The following is a 16,416-nucleotide window of genomic DNA, read 5'->3' on the forward strand; positions in this document are numbered from 1 at the left end:
AGTAACATATAAAAACTTATGTAACAATCAAATTCAAATAAAGTATGGAAACTCTCAATAAATTATTTAACATATTTGGCAAAGAATTAAACCTAATATGTAAACCTAACAAATGATACACTTGAAAATCTCATTGGATGTAACACTCTACATTTGTTTTAAGCAGAAAGTAGTTGATACAGGGATATGCAAAGATAAGAAATTTTTACTGGTATAAGTGATGAATAATCAAAATATTAAGGAAAACAGTGAATTTATCTTCAATTATTCAATTACATCCTGTTAGAAAAAGCAAGGACATTTTAAAATGTGCTAAGACAACAATGTCTGATGTAGGAGAAGACACAGAAATAAAAGCACTGCTTTCTTCTATTCTAGCACACATGCACACAAATTATACAAAAATGCACTAACCTGTTTTAGGATCTACGGAGAAGTAGGGTTGTCCCTGGAGAATACTGTAAACCACGCGTGCACTGTTTCCATAGGTAGGGTCATCTGCATCAGTAGCTGTCACCTGTAGAACAGAGGTACCTGTGCATTCAGGAAAACAAATTTTAGTGTGCGGTAACATTTAGCATGTGACTTGTACACAGAAACAGGTTACGCTGACATGCCTATGGAACACTATAGTGGATGTATCTTATGAAATATAATTCTTGGATTTATCTGTCAAACATAGCCCTTGCTTTTTTCCCCTGCCAAAACTGTACCAGATGAGAGACTAAAAGAAAATATTTGATTTCCAATATTTTAATACACTTTTTTATGTGCCAATAACATTGTGAAAGGCCTCTTTGACGCATAATCAGGGTTAGATTGGATTGATGATCAAGAAAAAAGAATCAAACTGGTGTTCAACTGTGGGGTAAAGTTAAAGGCAGGGTGAGAACATGCATTGCATGTTACATACCTATTCAGAAAATGGGAGATTGGATGGTTTGTGATTAGGGGGGAATGCGGGTGAGTTGACATTAAATTATCAGTGGCAACGAAATAGTACATTCAAACCATTTTCCATCATTTATGCCATCTTTATTTCTTACATGGACTATTAATGAGTCACCTAACTGGTCTCCAAGGCTCAGTTCTCATTCCTTTAGGTTCTTCTATATAGTACCAACATAATTATCTTTATACAATGGGTATCAGAATATGCCTATTACACTGGATTTTTGAAAATTAAAGTGTACTTTAAAGGAATTTATAAACACTAAAATACTGTATTTTGAGGTAAAATTAGTGGTTGTACTCTTCTGATTTCTTTCATATCTTTCAAATACAATTTGCATAATTAGGTATATTTATACCATATTTCAGTTTTTCCCAAATGAAAACTGATCTAGGTATAACAAGACAACCATCTATTAAGGGCTATATAACTCCACTGTAAATTTAGTGGGTTAAGAGCTCTCATTTATTCATGAAATGTACTTGATGAATCATCTAATATGGCATACTTGATATTTTATTCTGCCTAACTAGAAAAATTCCACCTACTAATTCAGGTTATGTAGCAAACAAAAATATTTCCACAATCAAGTAAGTCTGTATGAAATTCTGCATTCATTTTGGTACTTGACTATGAAAGCACTGACAATTTTCAGTCTTTAGTTTTAATAAGTACTTCAATTATTTAGGTATGGCACACTTATTAAGGGTCTAATATCTGTTTAACTACAAAGATTTTACTTCCATGTTGAAATGCAGATGCAACTTGAAGCAAAGTTTGTTCTTTGTCTTCAAGGCATCCTAGAAAACTTAATAGAATTAGTATGGCTGATTATCCTTATTAGCAGATTATAAATGCACATGGACTTTCAATAATATGTTAAGATTCTGGCCTCTAAATAGTATTTTTACATTGAGATTATAAGCAGAAATATGATTAGCAATTATACATACTCAGAAGCGGAGGACTGTGTGATGTCTAAAAGAAATCTCTAATAATGAATAATAAAACACAATGGTGACACTAAATGCTGGCAAGAATACTGAGAAACTAGGTCACTTGTACACTGCAGGTGGAAATGTACATTTAGCAGATTCCTATAAAATCAAACACACATTTAGCTTACAACTCAGCAAATTGTAGTCTTGGGCATTAATGCAAAAGTAATGCAAACATATTTCCGCATAAAACCGTGTTTGCAAAAGTTCATAGATATTCACAGCAGCATTATTTGTAGCAGCCCCAAACTAGAAATGACTCAGATGTACTTTACTGGGAAAATGGTTAAACAGACTGTGGTAGTTGATAGTATGGAATACTACTCAGCAATAAAAATAATAGCCTGCAGCAATTTGTATGAATCTTCAGGGAATTATACCCAGTGGGAAAAAACAGTCCCAAAAGGTGATATATTGTATGATTCTATTTATTTAACCTTCTTGAAATGATGACATTTTAGAAATTGATAACAGATTTGTGGTTGCCAGGTTGAAGGAAAGGAGGTAGAGTTAGGGGAGGCTGGTTATAAAAGAGCAACATGAAGTCCTCATGATGTTAGAACTGTTCAGTATTTTGATTATGGTGTGGGATACATGAACATACATTTGTGATAAATCACATAGAACTAAACACACACACACACAAGTAAAACTAGGGAAATCTAAATAAGATTGGTAGATTAAATAATTTTGATCCTGGCTAAGATATTTTTTATAGTTTTGGCAAGATAATTATGTAAGATGTTACCGTGGAGAAAAATGGGGTAAGGATACAAAGAATCCCTCCATATCATTTCTCATGACTGCATGTGAATCTGTGATCTCAAAATTAAAAGTATATAAAAAACAAAAATGTTTTCTTGCCTCACTGATATTCCATTCTGAGAGAGTCTTATTTAGGCTTGTGTGTGTACCATGATTTTTCTCATTATATAATGCACTACACTTCCTGGCTTGATTAAACTTTGCAGAGTTAAATTACACTCTTAGGTATAATTATTGTTATGTTTATAAAACAAAGTTCCAAGGACTTTTTCTGTGATGTCAAAACACTTGTTCCGTGCCTCACATTCATCTCTCCAACCTGTTCAGAGAATATCAGTAGATAGACATCTACAAATAAAAGTTGGTTTAGGAGGCATTTTTGTTGATTGCACGTTGAAAAAAAAATTAAATCTGTAGCAGGTGCCCAGACAAAGCTCTAAAAAGTGTAAGAAGTCCATATTGTGGCTAAATAACAATATGGACCTATACCAATAAAAGGTTAGGTTCTGTACTTGATTCTAATATAGTTAGTACTTTTATTTTTTTATTTTATATATATTTTTTTAAGATTTATTTATTTTGACAGAGAGAGACACAGCGAGAGAGGGAACACAAGCAGGGGGAGTGGGAGAGGGAGAAGCAGGCCTCCCGAGGAGCAGGGAGCCCGATGCGGGGCTCGATCCCAGGACCCTGAGATCATGACCTGAGCCGAAGGCAGATGCTTAACGACTGAGCCACCCAGGCGCCCCTAGTTAGTACTTTTAAATGAAAATCTATGTGTTCTTTACATTCAAAATTTAAATTATAAACAGTCCTTTATAATACTTTATAAAGTGTTATAAAATTGTATCAGTCAAATATTTGATCTGATTGGAAAAATGCTGATCATACTGGGCTTATACAAGGATTACTGAGATTCAGGAAAGAGAGAACAGTATAGATATAAAGCATTAAAATAATGGTCATCTTTTAAGAAGCCACACTTATAAAATCCTCAGATTTTAAAATTTTCTCTGGCTTTGTGATAGTTATTTAGGTTTAAATTATTATTATTTTTTTATTATTTTTATTTTATTTTATTTTATTATTTTATTTTTTTTTTAAAGATTTTATTTACTTATTTGACAGAGAGAGACATAGTGAGAGCAGAAACACAAGCAGGGGGAGTAGGAGAGGGAGAAGCAGGCTTCCCACGGAGCAGGGAGCCCAATGTGGGGCTCGATCCCAGGACCCTGGGATCATGACCTGAGCCGAAGGCAGACGCTTAACGACTGAGCCACCCAGGCGCCCAGGTTTAAATTATTTTTAACGTCTTAAAAATAGTCCCGAACCAACCATTCCATAGAGAAATCTGAGAAAGACAAATAGTGCAAGATCCCACCTCCTTTGTGGTAATAGGCTGGATCACCACATGACAAAAAAACAAAAAATAAAAAATAAAAAAATTGTTCTGCTTGGCTTAAAGTGTCTATAAAAGTCCAGCCTTGTTAAGTGAAAGCTGAAAGGCATGAATGGAGTGACAAGTGAAATGAAGAACAACGAGAAAAGGAAAAAAAGAAAAGAAAAAGTAGCCTCTTGGTGTTGACTAAGTGAAGGTTTAAAGTAGCACAGAGAAGTGAGCAGAAAAGGGATCCAGGAGAGAAAAAGGAAATATATTAACTCTCTACCCTGGTCAAAATGTACCGTCACTAACAGTTACACATCTCTCTATAGTAGGTCTCACAGTGTTTGGCTATTCTATTTGTGTGAAGTAAGGTAGAGCAAATGATCTCTATCATTCTACTTTGGTGGCATCTGAAGGGATCAGGCCACAGCTTTGCATACACAGATGGCTGGTTGAAGGGAGCATGAGCAAAAGTACAGCACAGCCCCAGCGAAAGTCAGCCTGGCCCCTGAACACAGTAAGGGTGAAAATGAAGAGCAGGGACGGCAAATAAGTCCCCTGGCCAACTGTTTCAGGATTTCTTACCAAGGAGAATTGGTAAGGGGGTTTCAGGCCAAAAGAAAAAATTACACATATCTTACGTTCTTATTGACTTGAAGCCTAGATGGCAACATTTTAATAACCATTGGTGCTTTTAGAAGTTATTTTACATTAGAAAAAATAAGTTTTTTTTTCATTAAAAATAGATAATAAAAAAAATAGAACTCTTCAGGGTGTGTTAGGGGTTGAATTGTTTCCCCTCAAAGTTCATGTGTTGAAGATCTAGACTCCAGTACATCAAAGTGATCTTATTTGGAAATAGGATCATTGTAGATGTAATTAATTAAGGTAAGGCCAAACTGGAGTAGTGTGGGCCCCTACTCTAACATGCCTGGTATCCTTATAAAAATAGGAAATTTGGAAACACACACATAACACACACACAGAATACTTTATGTGAAGATGAAGACAGAGATCAGAGAATTTCCTCTACAAACCAGGGAACGTCAAAAATTGCCAACAAACTACTAGAAGCTAAAGGAGAGGCTTGGGACAAGCCCTTTTCCAGTACTTGAGGAGGGAACATGACCCTGCTGACACTTTTGACCTCAGACTTCTAGCTTTTGGAACAGGGAGACAAATATTTTTGTTGTTTAAGCTACTCAGCTTGTGGTACATTGGTACAAGAGACTTAGCAAGCTAATAAAATGTGTCACGGTTGCAATGGAAAGAAATTACATTTATTCTCAGAATTTACAGGTGTTCTTTCACTGAATCTGGACAAGAGTCTAAAGTTATACTTCACAATAAAATGATGGATAATTCCCTTTGCTACATCATAAATGAGATAAAATAAAAAGTTCATCTCACAAGTTGATAAAATTTAATTAGGTAGAAATTAATGGTATCTGATATTTTTAAACATTAGGCACTACTAGTGATATAACTGTTGGCATTTTTAAGTAAATTAATGAGATATATTATTTATGCTAATGAAGGATTTCTATTCCTGGTTAAATGTTTAAGAGAAAAAATCAGTATTTATCTATTCTGAAAAGGGTATCCCACATTAGACAATTCCGTTCCTTTATTCATGCTATGTGCCCTAATTATATACATAGTAGAAAAGAGAAAATTCTTATTCTTTATAATGCTAGATTTTCAAATAGAAATATATGAAGTAATGCCAAGAAGTCCATTATTCTACTAGAATATTCAAATAATCTAATTTTTTCTAGAAATTATTATATACATTTGGTCAATAGATATTAAACCAGTAGTAGCCCCTTCTCTATATAACTTCTATTTTTTTTTAAGATTTTATTTATTTATTTGACAGAGAGAGAGAGAGGCAGGAGAGAGGGAACACAAGCAGGGGGAGTGGGAGAGGGAGAAGCAGGCTTCCCGCTGAGCAGGGAGCCCGATGCGGGGGCTCGATCCCAGGACCCCGGGATCATGACCTGAGCCGAAGGCAGACGCCCAACGACTGAGCCACCCAGGTGCCCTATAACTAGCTTCTAATCAAAGAAAACTTTAAAAGTGCTTTATAAGCTTTCTTAATTTTTACAACAATTTCCCATGAAAAACAACCACAGAAACATTGCCTTCTAAAGTTTCACTGGCTATTTAATGCACAATATTTTCATGTTAAATATATCTTGTGGCACACACACTCAGCTGTTCCCATGCTTGGGATTAATACCTTTCAGCTGATGCTTTATACAAATCTGAAAAAAAAAAAAAAAAAAAGATTAAAGTATGTAAAAAAGCTTTCAAGATATCTTTTCTACAATAAAACTTAAGCCTTGTTTCCTTTGGGAATTGCCCTGTGTCACTCTTTTCATTTGGTTTCTTTTTGTACTATGCTTTATAAATAGCATGCATTTTGGAAAGTTACATATCAATGGAGCAGAAAAAATGGACTTTCTTAAAAGTCTCTAAAGACCAATTTGAAATATTAATAAGGCATTTTAATACAAGCAAATATTCTCTGACACTGCAAATCGTTATGCATGACTTGTCAGGGTTCACAGCTCTGTGAAAATCTCAAGTGAATCAATGTTGAGCAAGAACTTTTGAGTAAAAATCAGCTGAAGATATATGAAGGCAGAGAGTATCTCTCTGAAGGAATCTCATAGGGCTTAATTCTCAGAAGAATTTTCCAGGGATTGGGAAAAAGCAATAGTTACCAAGATACAACTTAAATTTCATTCTACACAGGAGAACTGTAATTTCACCAACAGAGCAATAACACAGGATTCCAGTCATTGTGTAATTTGATAAAGCTTTGAGTATTCACCCAGGAGTCATTGGATTTTTAAAAAATTCCTTCTGCAAGAGCACTTCTGAAACATTTGGTACCAAAACAAAAATCACTGTTGTAACCATGCATTTTAAATCATGGCTATCATTAAGTTCTGTGTATTTTCAATTAGATCCCTTTTATGGAACTGCTTAGTGTAAAATTTCACATTATTCAAGTAAATTTTATATTACAGTCCTAAATAGAAAAAAAAAAATAATAAGGAAGTAACATGCATTTAGCACCAATGAGGTGAAAAACACTCCACTATATGCCATTCAATTTAATAACGACATTAATCTATTGAGAAAATTACATTTAATGCTATTTTATAGATGGGGTACTGAGGTTCAAAAGGTTGTGTAGTTGACAATTGGGAAAGGCAGAATCCAAGCCTGGTCCTATCTGTTTTGATGTGTGACATTCTTTCCTCTATAATCTATTTCTCCAACCAGTCAGCATGGAGTTTAAGAGTTCCATCCATATCTTCCACCATTTTGTGTGCATGTGTGTTTCCTTGATGGTATGTAATGGCCATCCAAGTGCATCTATTTGGGGAGACGTAGTGTTATATTTCAATGCTCTGTCTACCTGGTCAAAAGCCAAGTCATTATATACATTTTGTAAAATAAAGGTGTGTGGTAGAATAGTTAGGGGAAGCATTCTCCGGGTACTGACAACACTGTTGTGCTCTTCTGCAGCCTGCCTTACCAACTAAATAAAAGCAGATGCTAGAAGAAAATTGCAATACAGAAAAGAAAGATGTGTCTACCTCTGTTGCTGTCTACCTCCCCTCCCTCCCTCCCTCTTTCAGCTTAGGGTGATCTCTCTAGCAGTGTCTGCTTTTCTGCAATGGTCCCAGCTCCCTCTGAGGGGCCTTCTTCCATGGGTCCATGCAATAAAGCCCAGCTCCTGAGGTCAGGTAACACTACTCTTCCAGCCCTAGGGATAGTAAACTCCTGCCCTACTTGCCTCATGGTCCACGACTTGGTTTTTCACTTCTCCTTTCATTTTTGTAGCTCATTCCATATATGTAACTCCTGCTCTTGATCTAACTGGCAGTGGATTTTATTTTCTTGCTTAAACTCTGTGATACAGAGGTATTAACAGGTTTCTCCCTGACTATCCTTCATTGCTTTTCTGAGTAATGACTATACTCTACCAAATAAAAGGTTAGGTTCTGTACTTGATTCTAATATAGTTAGTACTTTTAAATGAAAATCTATGTGTTCTTTACATTCAAATTTTAAATTAGTCAATATATTGGAATCTGAAAGACATCATTTGGAGAGTTATTCATTGTATGCAAAATAAAATTATGAGATTTTAAGAGAAAGTGTTCTTTGAAGTGGAGAAAATTTTCATATATGTATGAAAATTTCATATATATATATATACACATAATTGAAAACTTCAATACTTCTCAAAGTATTCACCAGCTATTTCTTTACTTTACCATGTGTGGTGATTAAGTACATGCACTGTTGCTGATTTAATATTAGTTTCTTATCAAAAGTTAGAAATTGTATCTATAAATAGCTTTAATTTTCACTGTTTAGAAAAGATTCTATATGAAAAATAAAGAAAATTACCAAATTCAGCATTGTTCTGAATAATGGAATATTATTTCAGCTGAATTTTCATTCAATAATAACAACAAAGCAGAAACAAAACCAAAAAAACAAACAAAAAAAATGGCAACACAAAATGAAATACAAAGATAAAAATATTTTGTCCTTGTTTGCTCACAAAGTTGTCAATAAAAGTTTGGAAGAGTTTACTAGAAGATTACAGCATATATTCATAATATATACTGTATATTTTGTATACATATTTATATGTCATCATATTTATATATACACACACAGACAATTGACATTCAACCACTAACTTCAATCATTGAGTAAAAAACTTCATTTTATTTATTTATTTTAACCAATTAGCTGGGAAAATGGATTTCTAAAATAGCATAGTAGCACAGTCTATATATTTTTAAGGTAGTCAAAAACAAAATAAATTACAACTAAACCATATATATATATAATTAGAAGCCTTTTTACTTTTTGGTTCCTATGCCCACTCTCACCAGATTCACTGTTTGAGTGCACCAACTTTTTGCCTACTGCTTGTTCTTTCATTAGAATTTAAAATTTTGATTGTATCACAATTGAAAAATATTCATTGATATACCATAATTGAAAATGAAGAATTCACTGCATCAAAGTTATCGCTCAATACCTCTCCCATCACACAATTTAATTACATTATTAATTTTATTTTATTTTAAAGATTTTTATTTATTTGAGAGAGAGAGAGAAAGCATGAGAGAGGGGAGTGTCAGAGGGAGAAGCAGACTCCCCATTGAGCAGGGAGCCCAAAGCGGGACTCTTATCTTAGGACTCCAGGATCATGACCTGAGCCAAAGGTAGTCGCTTAACCAACTGAGCCACCCAGGTGCCCCCATTATTAATTTTAGTTACGTTAGTTACTTTTATCACTATGGATAAAATGGTTAATTAAATTCCTGTATTTTGCTTCAATAATTTTAGGCAGCAAACATTCTCTTAATGATTTCTAAGGAAATATATATAATTTACTATCTTTTCACTCTTAATTTTTGTCAGCTACATGTTTTAAGTCATTGTAGTATACATTATATTATGTTCTTCCTCTACAAAAAAATGAGTTTTGTGATTTTTTTCTAGGCTTTTATTTAGGAGGCTGGATATAAATGGACAATGTCTAGGCCATATATAAAAATAGAACTCTGACTCATAATCTGTAGCAAACAGCCCAAGAAATCAACCTGCTATCTACAATAAACAGCCCAGGAGCCAGGCTACATATTTTCCATAAATCATACGTGTAGGAGGTTAAATGATTTTCCTTAACAACAATCCAGGAAGTCAAACAATAACATTCAGCCCCAAACGACCACGGCTTGATCAATAACTTACAGCTTCTCTACATTTTTCCCCATTTCCAACTTCAAAGCAATCAGGGAAGGCAAGACTCGCATTTGTAACCAGTCACACAGGATGCTCTAAGTAGCTCACCTACAGCTTCTCTATGACATCAGCTTCCAATCATGGCATACTCAAAACTTTCTATTTTGTCCACTATAAACCTCCCCCAATCTCCTCCCTGCTTTTGAGTCTCTGCCAAAATGCAAGTGATTGGGCACCTGGGTGGCTCAGTTGGTTAAGCAACTGCCTTCGGCTCAGGTCATGATCCTGGAGTCCTGGGACCGAGTCCCACATCGGGCTCCCTGTTCGGCGGGGAGTCTGCTTCTCCCTCTGACCCTCTTCCCTCTCGTGCTCTCTGTCTCTCATTCTCTCTCTCTCAAATAAATAAATAAAATCCTTTAAAAAAAAAAAACGCAAGTGATTGTGGTTAACTCTCTTGTTACAGCAAACTTTGAATAAATAGCCTTTGCTCCTTATCATTTGGTTCATCTTTATTTCCACAAATTATTTTTAAAAAACAAGAATAAGCACTATTTTATTATACAAAAAAAAATATTCTTTGCAAAACCAGTTAATGTGACCTGAATAATTTGAAAAGATGCAAAAACCTTTATTTCTAAGCTTTGTCACAAAAACGAGAATGTTACGAGTATCAAGATCAAATGATTTTTCAAAATTCTTAGTACATATAGAATATTTTCTACTCTTTTTCTAAATCCAATATATTTTTTCTAGAAATACTCTATGGTTTAAAGTTCATAATATATATTTCTAGTGTATTCATGCTTAGGCACTAGATGTGGTTGTTGATTTTTCCTAGTTTTTCCATGTCTGAAATTTTGAGTCCTTTCATATCTGAAAAAAATTACTTTCACTAATATTTGATTGATAATCTTCCTGCTGGAATTAAAATAGAATTTTTTATACAGTTTGACATTGTCTTTTCATTTCTATCTTTGCTCATGAAAACTGTAATATAGAGAAATATTTGTCCTTAAAAACTTCTCTTTTTTATATTACATTTTAAAATTTCTTCATTATCCAGGGAAATTTGATGTGTGGGTTTTCAAATTAGTAAATCAGTTTTCCTGCTTGGTACTTTTTTATATTTCTTCAAGTTGAAAACTCAGGTTTTCTTTTGTTCAATATCTTTATTTTTTTCCTCACAACAAAAGTAAAATATTTCCAATTGATCACCCATGTCTACCACTGAACCGTGTTTTCCTTTTTTTTAAATTTTTGTAAAAAACGTATTTATTTATTTTTGTGAGAGAGAGAGTAAGAGAGAGGGCACGCATGAGTGGAGGGGAGGGGCAGAGGGAGAAGCAGACTCCCCACCAAGAGGGGAGCCTAATGAGGGACTCGATCCCAGGACATCACGACCTGAGCCGAAGGCAGACACTTAACTGACTGAGCCACCAAGGTGCCCCATATGTTTTTCTACTTTGTCTTGTTTGTACTACACAATACCAGATGTCTCTGGCTTTATTTGCTAGATCACCAACTTAGTCTTCACTTATGTCCATCACATAGTCTTCAGCTATATCTATCACATCATTCAGTCCACTGATTAGTATTTGCTTTAAATTCAGCATCTTATTTTAATTTTAGAAATCTATTTATTTTTGTTCCCTGGAAACTTTATCCTTCATTTCAATGTACTCTTGTTTAATGAATGCAATAAAATCTCAGATTTCACAGTTAAGCAAAGTAGATTTTTAATTTAAGTTATTCTATTTTATCTGAATTATCCCTATTTCTCTGTAATAGATATTTATTTGTTTATTTTAATTTTTGTTTTTAGTGTTTAAAAATTAAGGTGAATTAATATTTTTTAAATGCCCTTATGACTCAAAGTGATCTACAGATTCAGTGCAATCGCTGTCAGAACCCCTAAATTTGTATAGAAACACCAAAGACCCTGAATAGCCAAAGCAAACTTGAGCAAAAAGAACAAAACTGGAGGCATCACACTTTCTGATTTCATAATATATTACAAAGCCACATAATCAAAACAGTATAGAAACAGATATGTAGAGTAAAACACAATAAAGAACCCAGGAGAATCCTAGGAGAAAATATAGAGGAAGCTTCTTGACATTGGTCTTGCCAATGATTTTCTGGATATGACAACAAGATATGGAAAACAAAACAAAAATAGACAAATGGAATTGCGTCAAGCTAAAAAGATTCTGCACAGCATAGAAAGCAGTCAACAGAGTGAAAACACCACACTGGAAAGAGGAGAAAATATTTGCAAACTATATATTTGATAAGGAACTAATATCCAAAATATAAAAGAAACTCACACAACTCAATAGACAAAAAAAAAAAAAAAAAAAGTAATCTGATTAAAAAAAATCAAAAGAATTTAAAAAAAAATTTTTTAAAAAAAAAAAAAAACTAAAAAAAAAAAAAAAACCAAACACAACTCAAAAAAAAAAAAAAAAAAAAAAAAAAGTAATCTGATTAAAAAATATGCAAAGGATCTGAAGAGACATTTTTCAAAAGACATACAAATGGCTAATGGGTACATGAAAATGTGCTCAATGTCACTAATCATCAGGGAAATGTAAATGAAAAGCAGAATGAGATATGACCTCACATCTGTTAGAATGACTATTATAAGAAAGATAAAAGATAAGAAGTGTTGGCAAGGGTGTGCAGAAAAGGAAACCATTATACACTGTTGGTGGAAATGTAAATTGGTCTACCCATTATAGAAAGTAGTATAAAGGTTCCTCAATAAATTAAAATGATCCAGTTATCCCAATTTTGAGTATGTAAATGAAATCACTATCTGAAAGACATATCTATACTCTCATGTCACTTCAGCATTATTTACAATAGCCAAGATACAGAAATGACCTCAATGTCCAAATGTCCATCAATAGACAAATGACTAAAGAAAATGTGGAAAGAAAAATATATATGGCATATATATGGAAGATTGTTCAGCCTTAAAGAAGGAAATCCTCCTTTTGCAACAATGTAGATAAAACTGGAGGTCATTATGCTAAGGAAAATAACCAGACACAGAAAGACAAATACATTATCTTACTTACATGTGGAATCTAAAATATTCAAACCATAAAGCAGAGAGTAGAATGATAGTCTACAGGGGCTTTGGGGTAAGGGAAATGGGGAGATGTTGGTCAAATAGTATATAATATCAATTATGCAAGATGAGTAAGTTCTGTAGATTTAGAAAATAGCATGGGGACTATAGTTAACAATACCACATATATTGTATATTTGAAATTTTCTAACAACATAGATCTTGCATTCTCACCACAGAGAGAAAGAATGAGAAAGAGAGAGGGAGGGAGGAAGAGAGGGAGGAAGGTAGGAAACATTCACGAAGTTAGGTGATGAATATGTTAATCAGCTTGAGCTTGGTGATGTCACAGTATATACATATATCAAAACATCAAGTTGCACACCTTAAATATATAAAATCCCCATTTGTTAATTGTAACTCAATAAAGCTGAAAAATGTTAAAGTTAAAACAAATTGGGTTGATGCTTATCCCTTTAAAATAGGAATGCTACATCTAAACAAATGTGGCTGGATGGGTCAATATAGTTGCCAGGCAGATCAAGGACTTTTGTGTCCCCCAAAATGAGGAGAGGAATGATTTGCCTCAGAATAAGGGACCTTGTGATATTTGTCCACTGGTAAAATCTGTTTTGTTCTTTTTTGTTGTTCCTCTCTGATGTGGAATTTTGGTTTACTGAAAGCTATTTTCTGCTTCATTCCAGTGTTCCAATATCCCTATGTTAGCCATACTTAGGGGGAAAAAATCATCAAAGTCTTTATAATAGAATAAAAACACATTTTCTTTGTATGTGTAGATGAAGTTGAAAAAGTCTTTTTTGTTAATAAATAAATAAAATAATGAATGAATGAATGAATGAATGAATGTTTAATTTATTAAGTTGCCCGGGTGACTTCCCCAGGTCCTTCTGTGTTTGTGAATTTACTAGGGCTTTCATGGGTAGAACAATTTTCACCTTTAATGCTTATGGTCATGAATATGGTCTGTCTCTTTTCCCCTATTCAATTTTCAATGTTTTCAATGCTCCAGGAATTTTCAAAATCTTGGACTCATTTTTGTTACTCTATCTTGTTGTTCTGATTTCTTTTTGAAATATTTATGGTTTCTTTTTGGAATATCCTCTTTGACATGTCAAGGAGAGGCATGAAGACGTTAAGTTATGCCATGATGACAAGCTGGGTATTTTAAATGAGAGAAATACAACATAATCTTAGTAAGAAAAATAAATACAACTCCACTGTCATTTCTCTTCAGAAAAGCAATCTTAATAGTGTTTTGTATGTCTTTCCATAACTTTATTTTGGTTCATTCAAAAGTCTATCATGTAGTTATATATATATACCACAGCTTCTTCTATACCTAATAATATGCCATGGATATTTCCATGCCAACTAAACAAATATAATTTCAATAGCTACATGACATTCCATGTTGTTTTTTGACACATACTTAGATTTTTCTAGTTTGTTGTATTTTTTATAGTTGTGGAACAAATTATCATAAACAGTTGAATAAAACAAAAGCCATCAAATTTGCTTATATTTATGTGTTTTGTTTTGTTTTTTGCTATATACATGCAATATTGTAATAAGTTTTCAGAGTAGTGTCCTCTTCTGAAGGAGCACAACTTCTCCAATATTCCATGGTCCTTCAGTGTGACATGGCCGCAGATTTAAGAGGCCATTTCACCTATGAAGGCAAAAAAGTATCTGATCTGATCTTCTGAGTTCTCTCCTTACCAGTGGATGAGAGCAACAAAATATTTCCCATTTACTAAGGTGGGAAGGAAGTTTAGCTAAGAGAAACTCAGTGGATCTCAAGAGGACTTACAAATGAAATGGAGAACAGGCAGCAATGACCATCAAGGGCTGATCACTGAATACTAGTAGGAACAGAGACATCTGGTAGATGGCAGCAGGAATCCACAATGGCATAGACATTCCTCTTCCTCACTGTGCCATCTTTACCGGATCACTTTCCCTTCTATCTATGCCTCATCACTGTACCTTCTAATTATAGCTGGCTGCAGTGTTTTTATTTAATTCTTCATCACTATGAGTTTCCCTACACTTGATCACTGTGCATTTACTTTTTATCTAATTGTTGGGGTTATAATACCTCATGCTGAGCCTTCTCTCTATACCTGAACACTGAGCATTCACTTCATACCTGATTGCTATGCCTTTACTCTATACTGGGTTACTGTTCCTTTGTTCTGTATGTGACTCTCAGAAAGTAAAGAAAAATATCCAGAATGGTGTCTCAAAAAAAGAAATTTGAAATTCATAATAGAATTAGGAGTCAAGTTCAATGAAAAGTGAGGTTGAATTTATTGCATATCTGAGTTTTGAGAATGAAATTTCAATAGAATATGCCCTAATACAGTGATTTCACACACAATTTTTCCCAATTTATAAAACTTTACAATAATTTCAATGTATATGCTTTCATTAAAATATAGGGGCAATAGCATACATTAATTAAATGATTTTTATTAAAAAAAAAACATTATCTCCATCAAGAGACATTTTAACCTCCAAGGCCAATTTATTAAACTGATAAGAACAGATACTACACTTGATCTTAGCCAAAAGGCCAAGAAGCGATCCAAGGCCAATTTATATAACAAAATGCTCCACTGGCCACTATAGAAGTTTCACTTATTATATTTTTACAATTACATGCACATGACTTCTATGTAGAACTGCCAAAACTCTGATTGGTTTGCTTTGTATTCCTACACTGAGGGGTATACACATGAAAATCATTCTTTGAATATATTTTTTAAATATGTGCAAATTTAATTTTTGTGAATTGAGTCCATCTTATGATAAAAAAAAAAAAAAATATCCCAGTGAAGTATTTTCCATTATAAATTGATCAGTTTTCTTAGGGGAATTCCAAGTCTAGTCTATTTTCATAAAGAATAAATGGAGAGGGGCGCCTGGGTGGCTCAGTCATTAAGTGTCTGCTTTTGGCTCAGGTCATGATCTCGGGGTCCTGGGATCGAGCCCCCATCAGGCTCCCTGCTCAGCAGAAAGCCTGCTTCTCCCTCTTCCACTCCCCCTGCTTGTGTTCCCTCTCTCGCTGTGTCTCTGTCAAGTAAATAAATAAAATCTTTAAAAAAAAAAAAAAGACTAAATGGAGAATCTAAGGAATCAGTAGTAGCATAAAATGTAATCTGGTGAATCATATCTATCATTGAGTAAAAATGAGAAACTAGGTTGGCTTATGTGGAATTTTTTGCATTTACAACTTAATCATATATAGGAAAATAAAATTAATCATTACTCCATGAAGCAATAATAAATTTTTACCAGATATAAGAACAATGATGTTCAAAACATTAAGAGGCGATATTTCTTCAAAATCTTTCCTCAAAAAAAAATCTTTCCTGCAGACAAAGTGTAGGTGAAAAGGGTCAACATGTAATTATTCAATAAAGATTGA

General features: G+C 33.8%; 1 protein-coding gene and 1 pseudogene across 5 annotated transcripts in view; both read right to left on the reverse strand.

Moving 5' to 3' along the window:
• The window catches only part of CDH18 (cadherin 18), a 574,093-nt gene that overhangs the window by 210,529 nt on the left and 347,148 nt on the right, over window positions 1-16,416 (reverse strand). For all 5 annotated transcript variants that reach the window (XM_032415426.1, XM_032415422.1, XM_032415421.1 and 2 more), the window contains one exon: window positions 415-534. In XM_032415426.1, the coding sequence (XP_032271317.1) occupies window positions 415-534 (120 nt within the window). The remainder of the gene's footprint in view (window positions 1-414; window positions 535-16,416) is intronic.
• LOC116639268 lies at window positions 15,450-15,573 on the reverse strand (annotated as a pseudogene).

Source organism: Phoca vitulina, unplaced genomic scaffold (assembly GCF_004348235.1).
Source record: "Phoca vitulina isolate PV1807 unplaced genomic scaffold, GSC_HSeal_1.0 scaffold17, whole genome shotgun sequence".
In the NCBI taxonomy this organism is placed as follows: domain Eukaryota; kingdom Metazoa; phylum Chordata; class Mammalia; order Carnivora; family Phocidae; genus Phoca; species Phoca vitulina.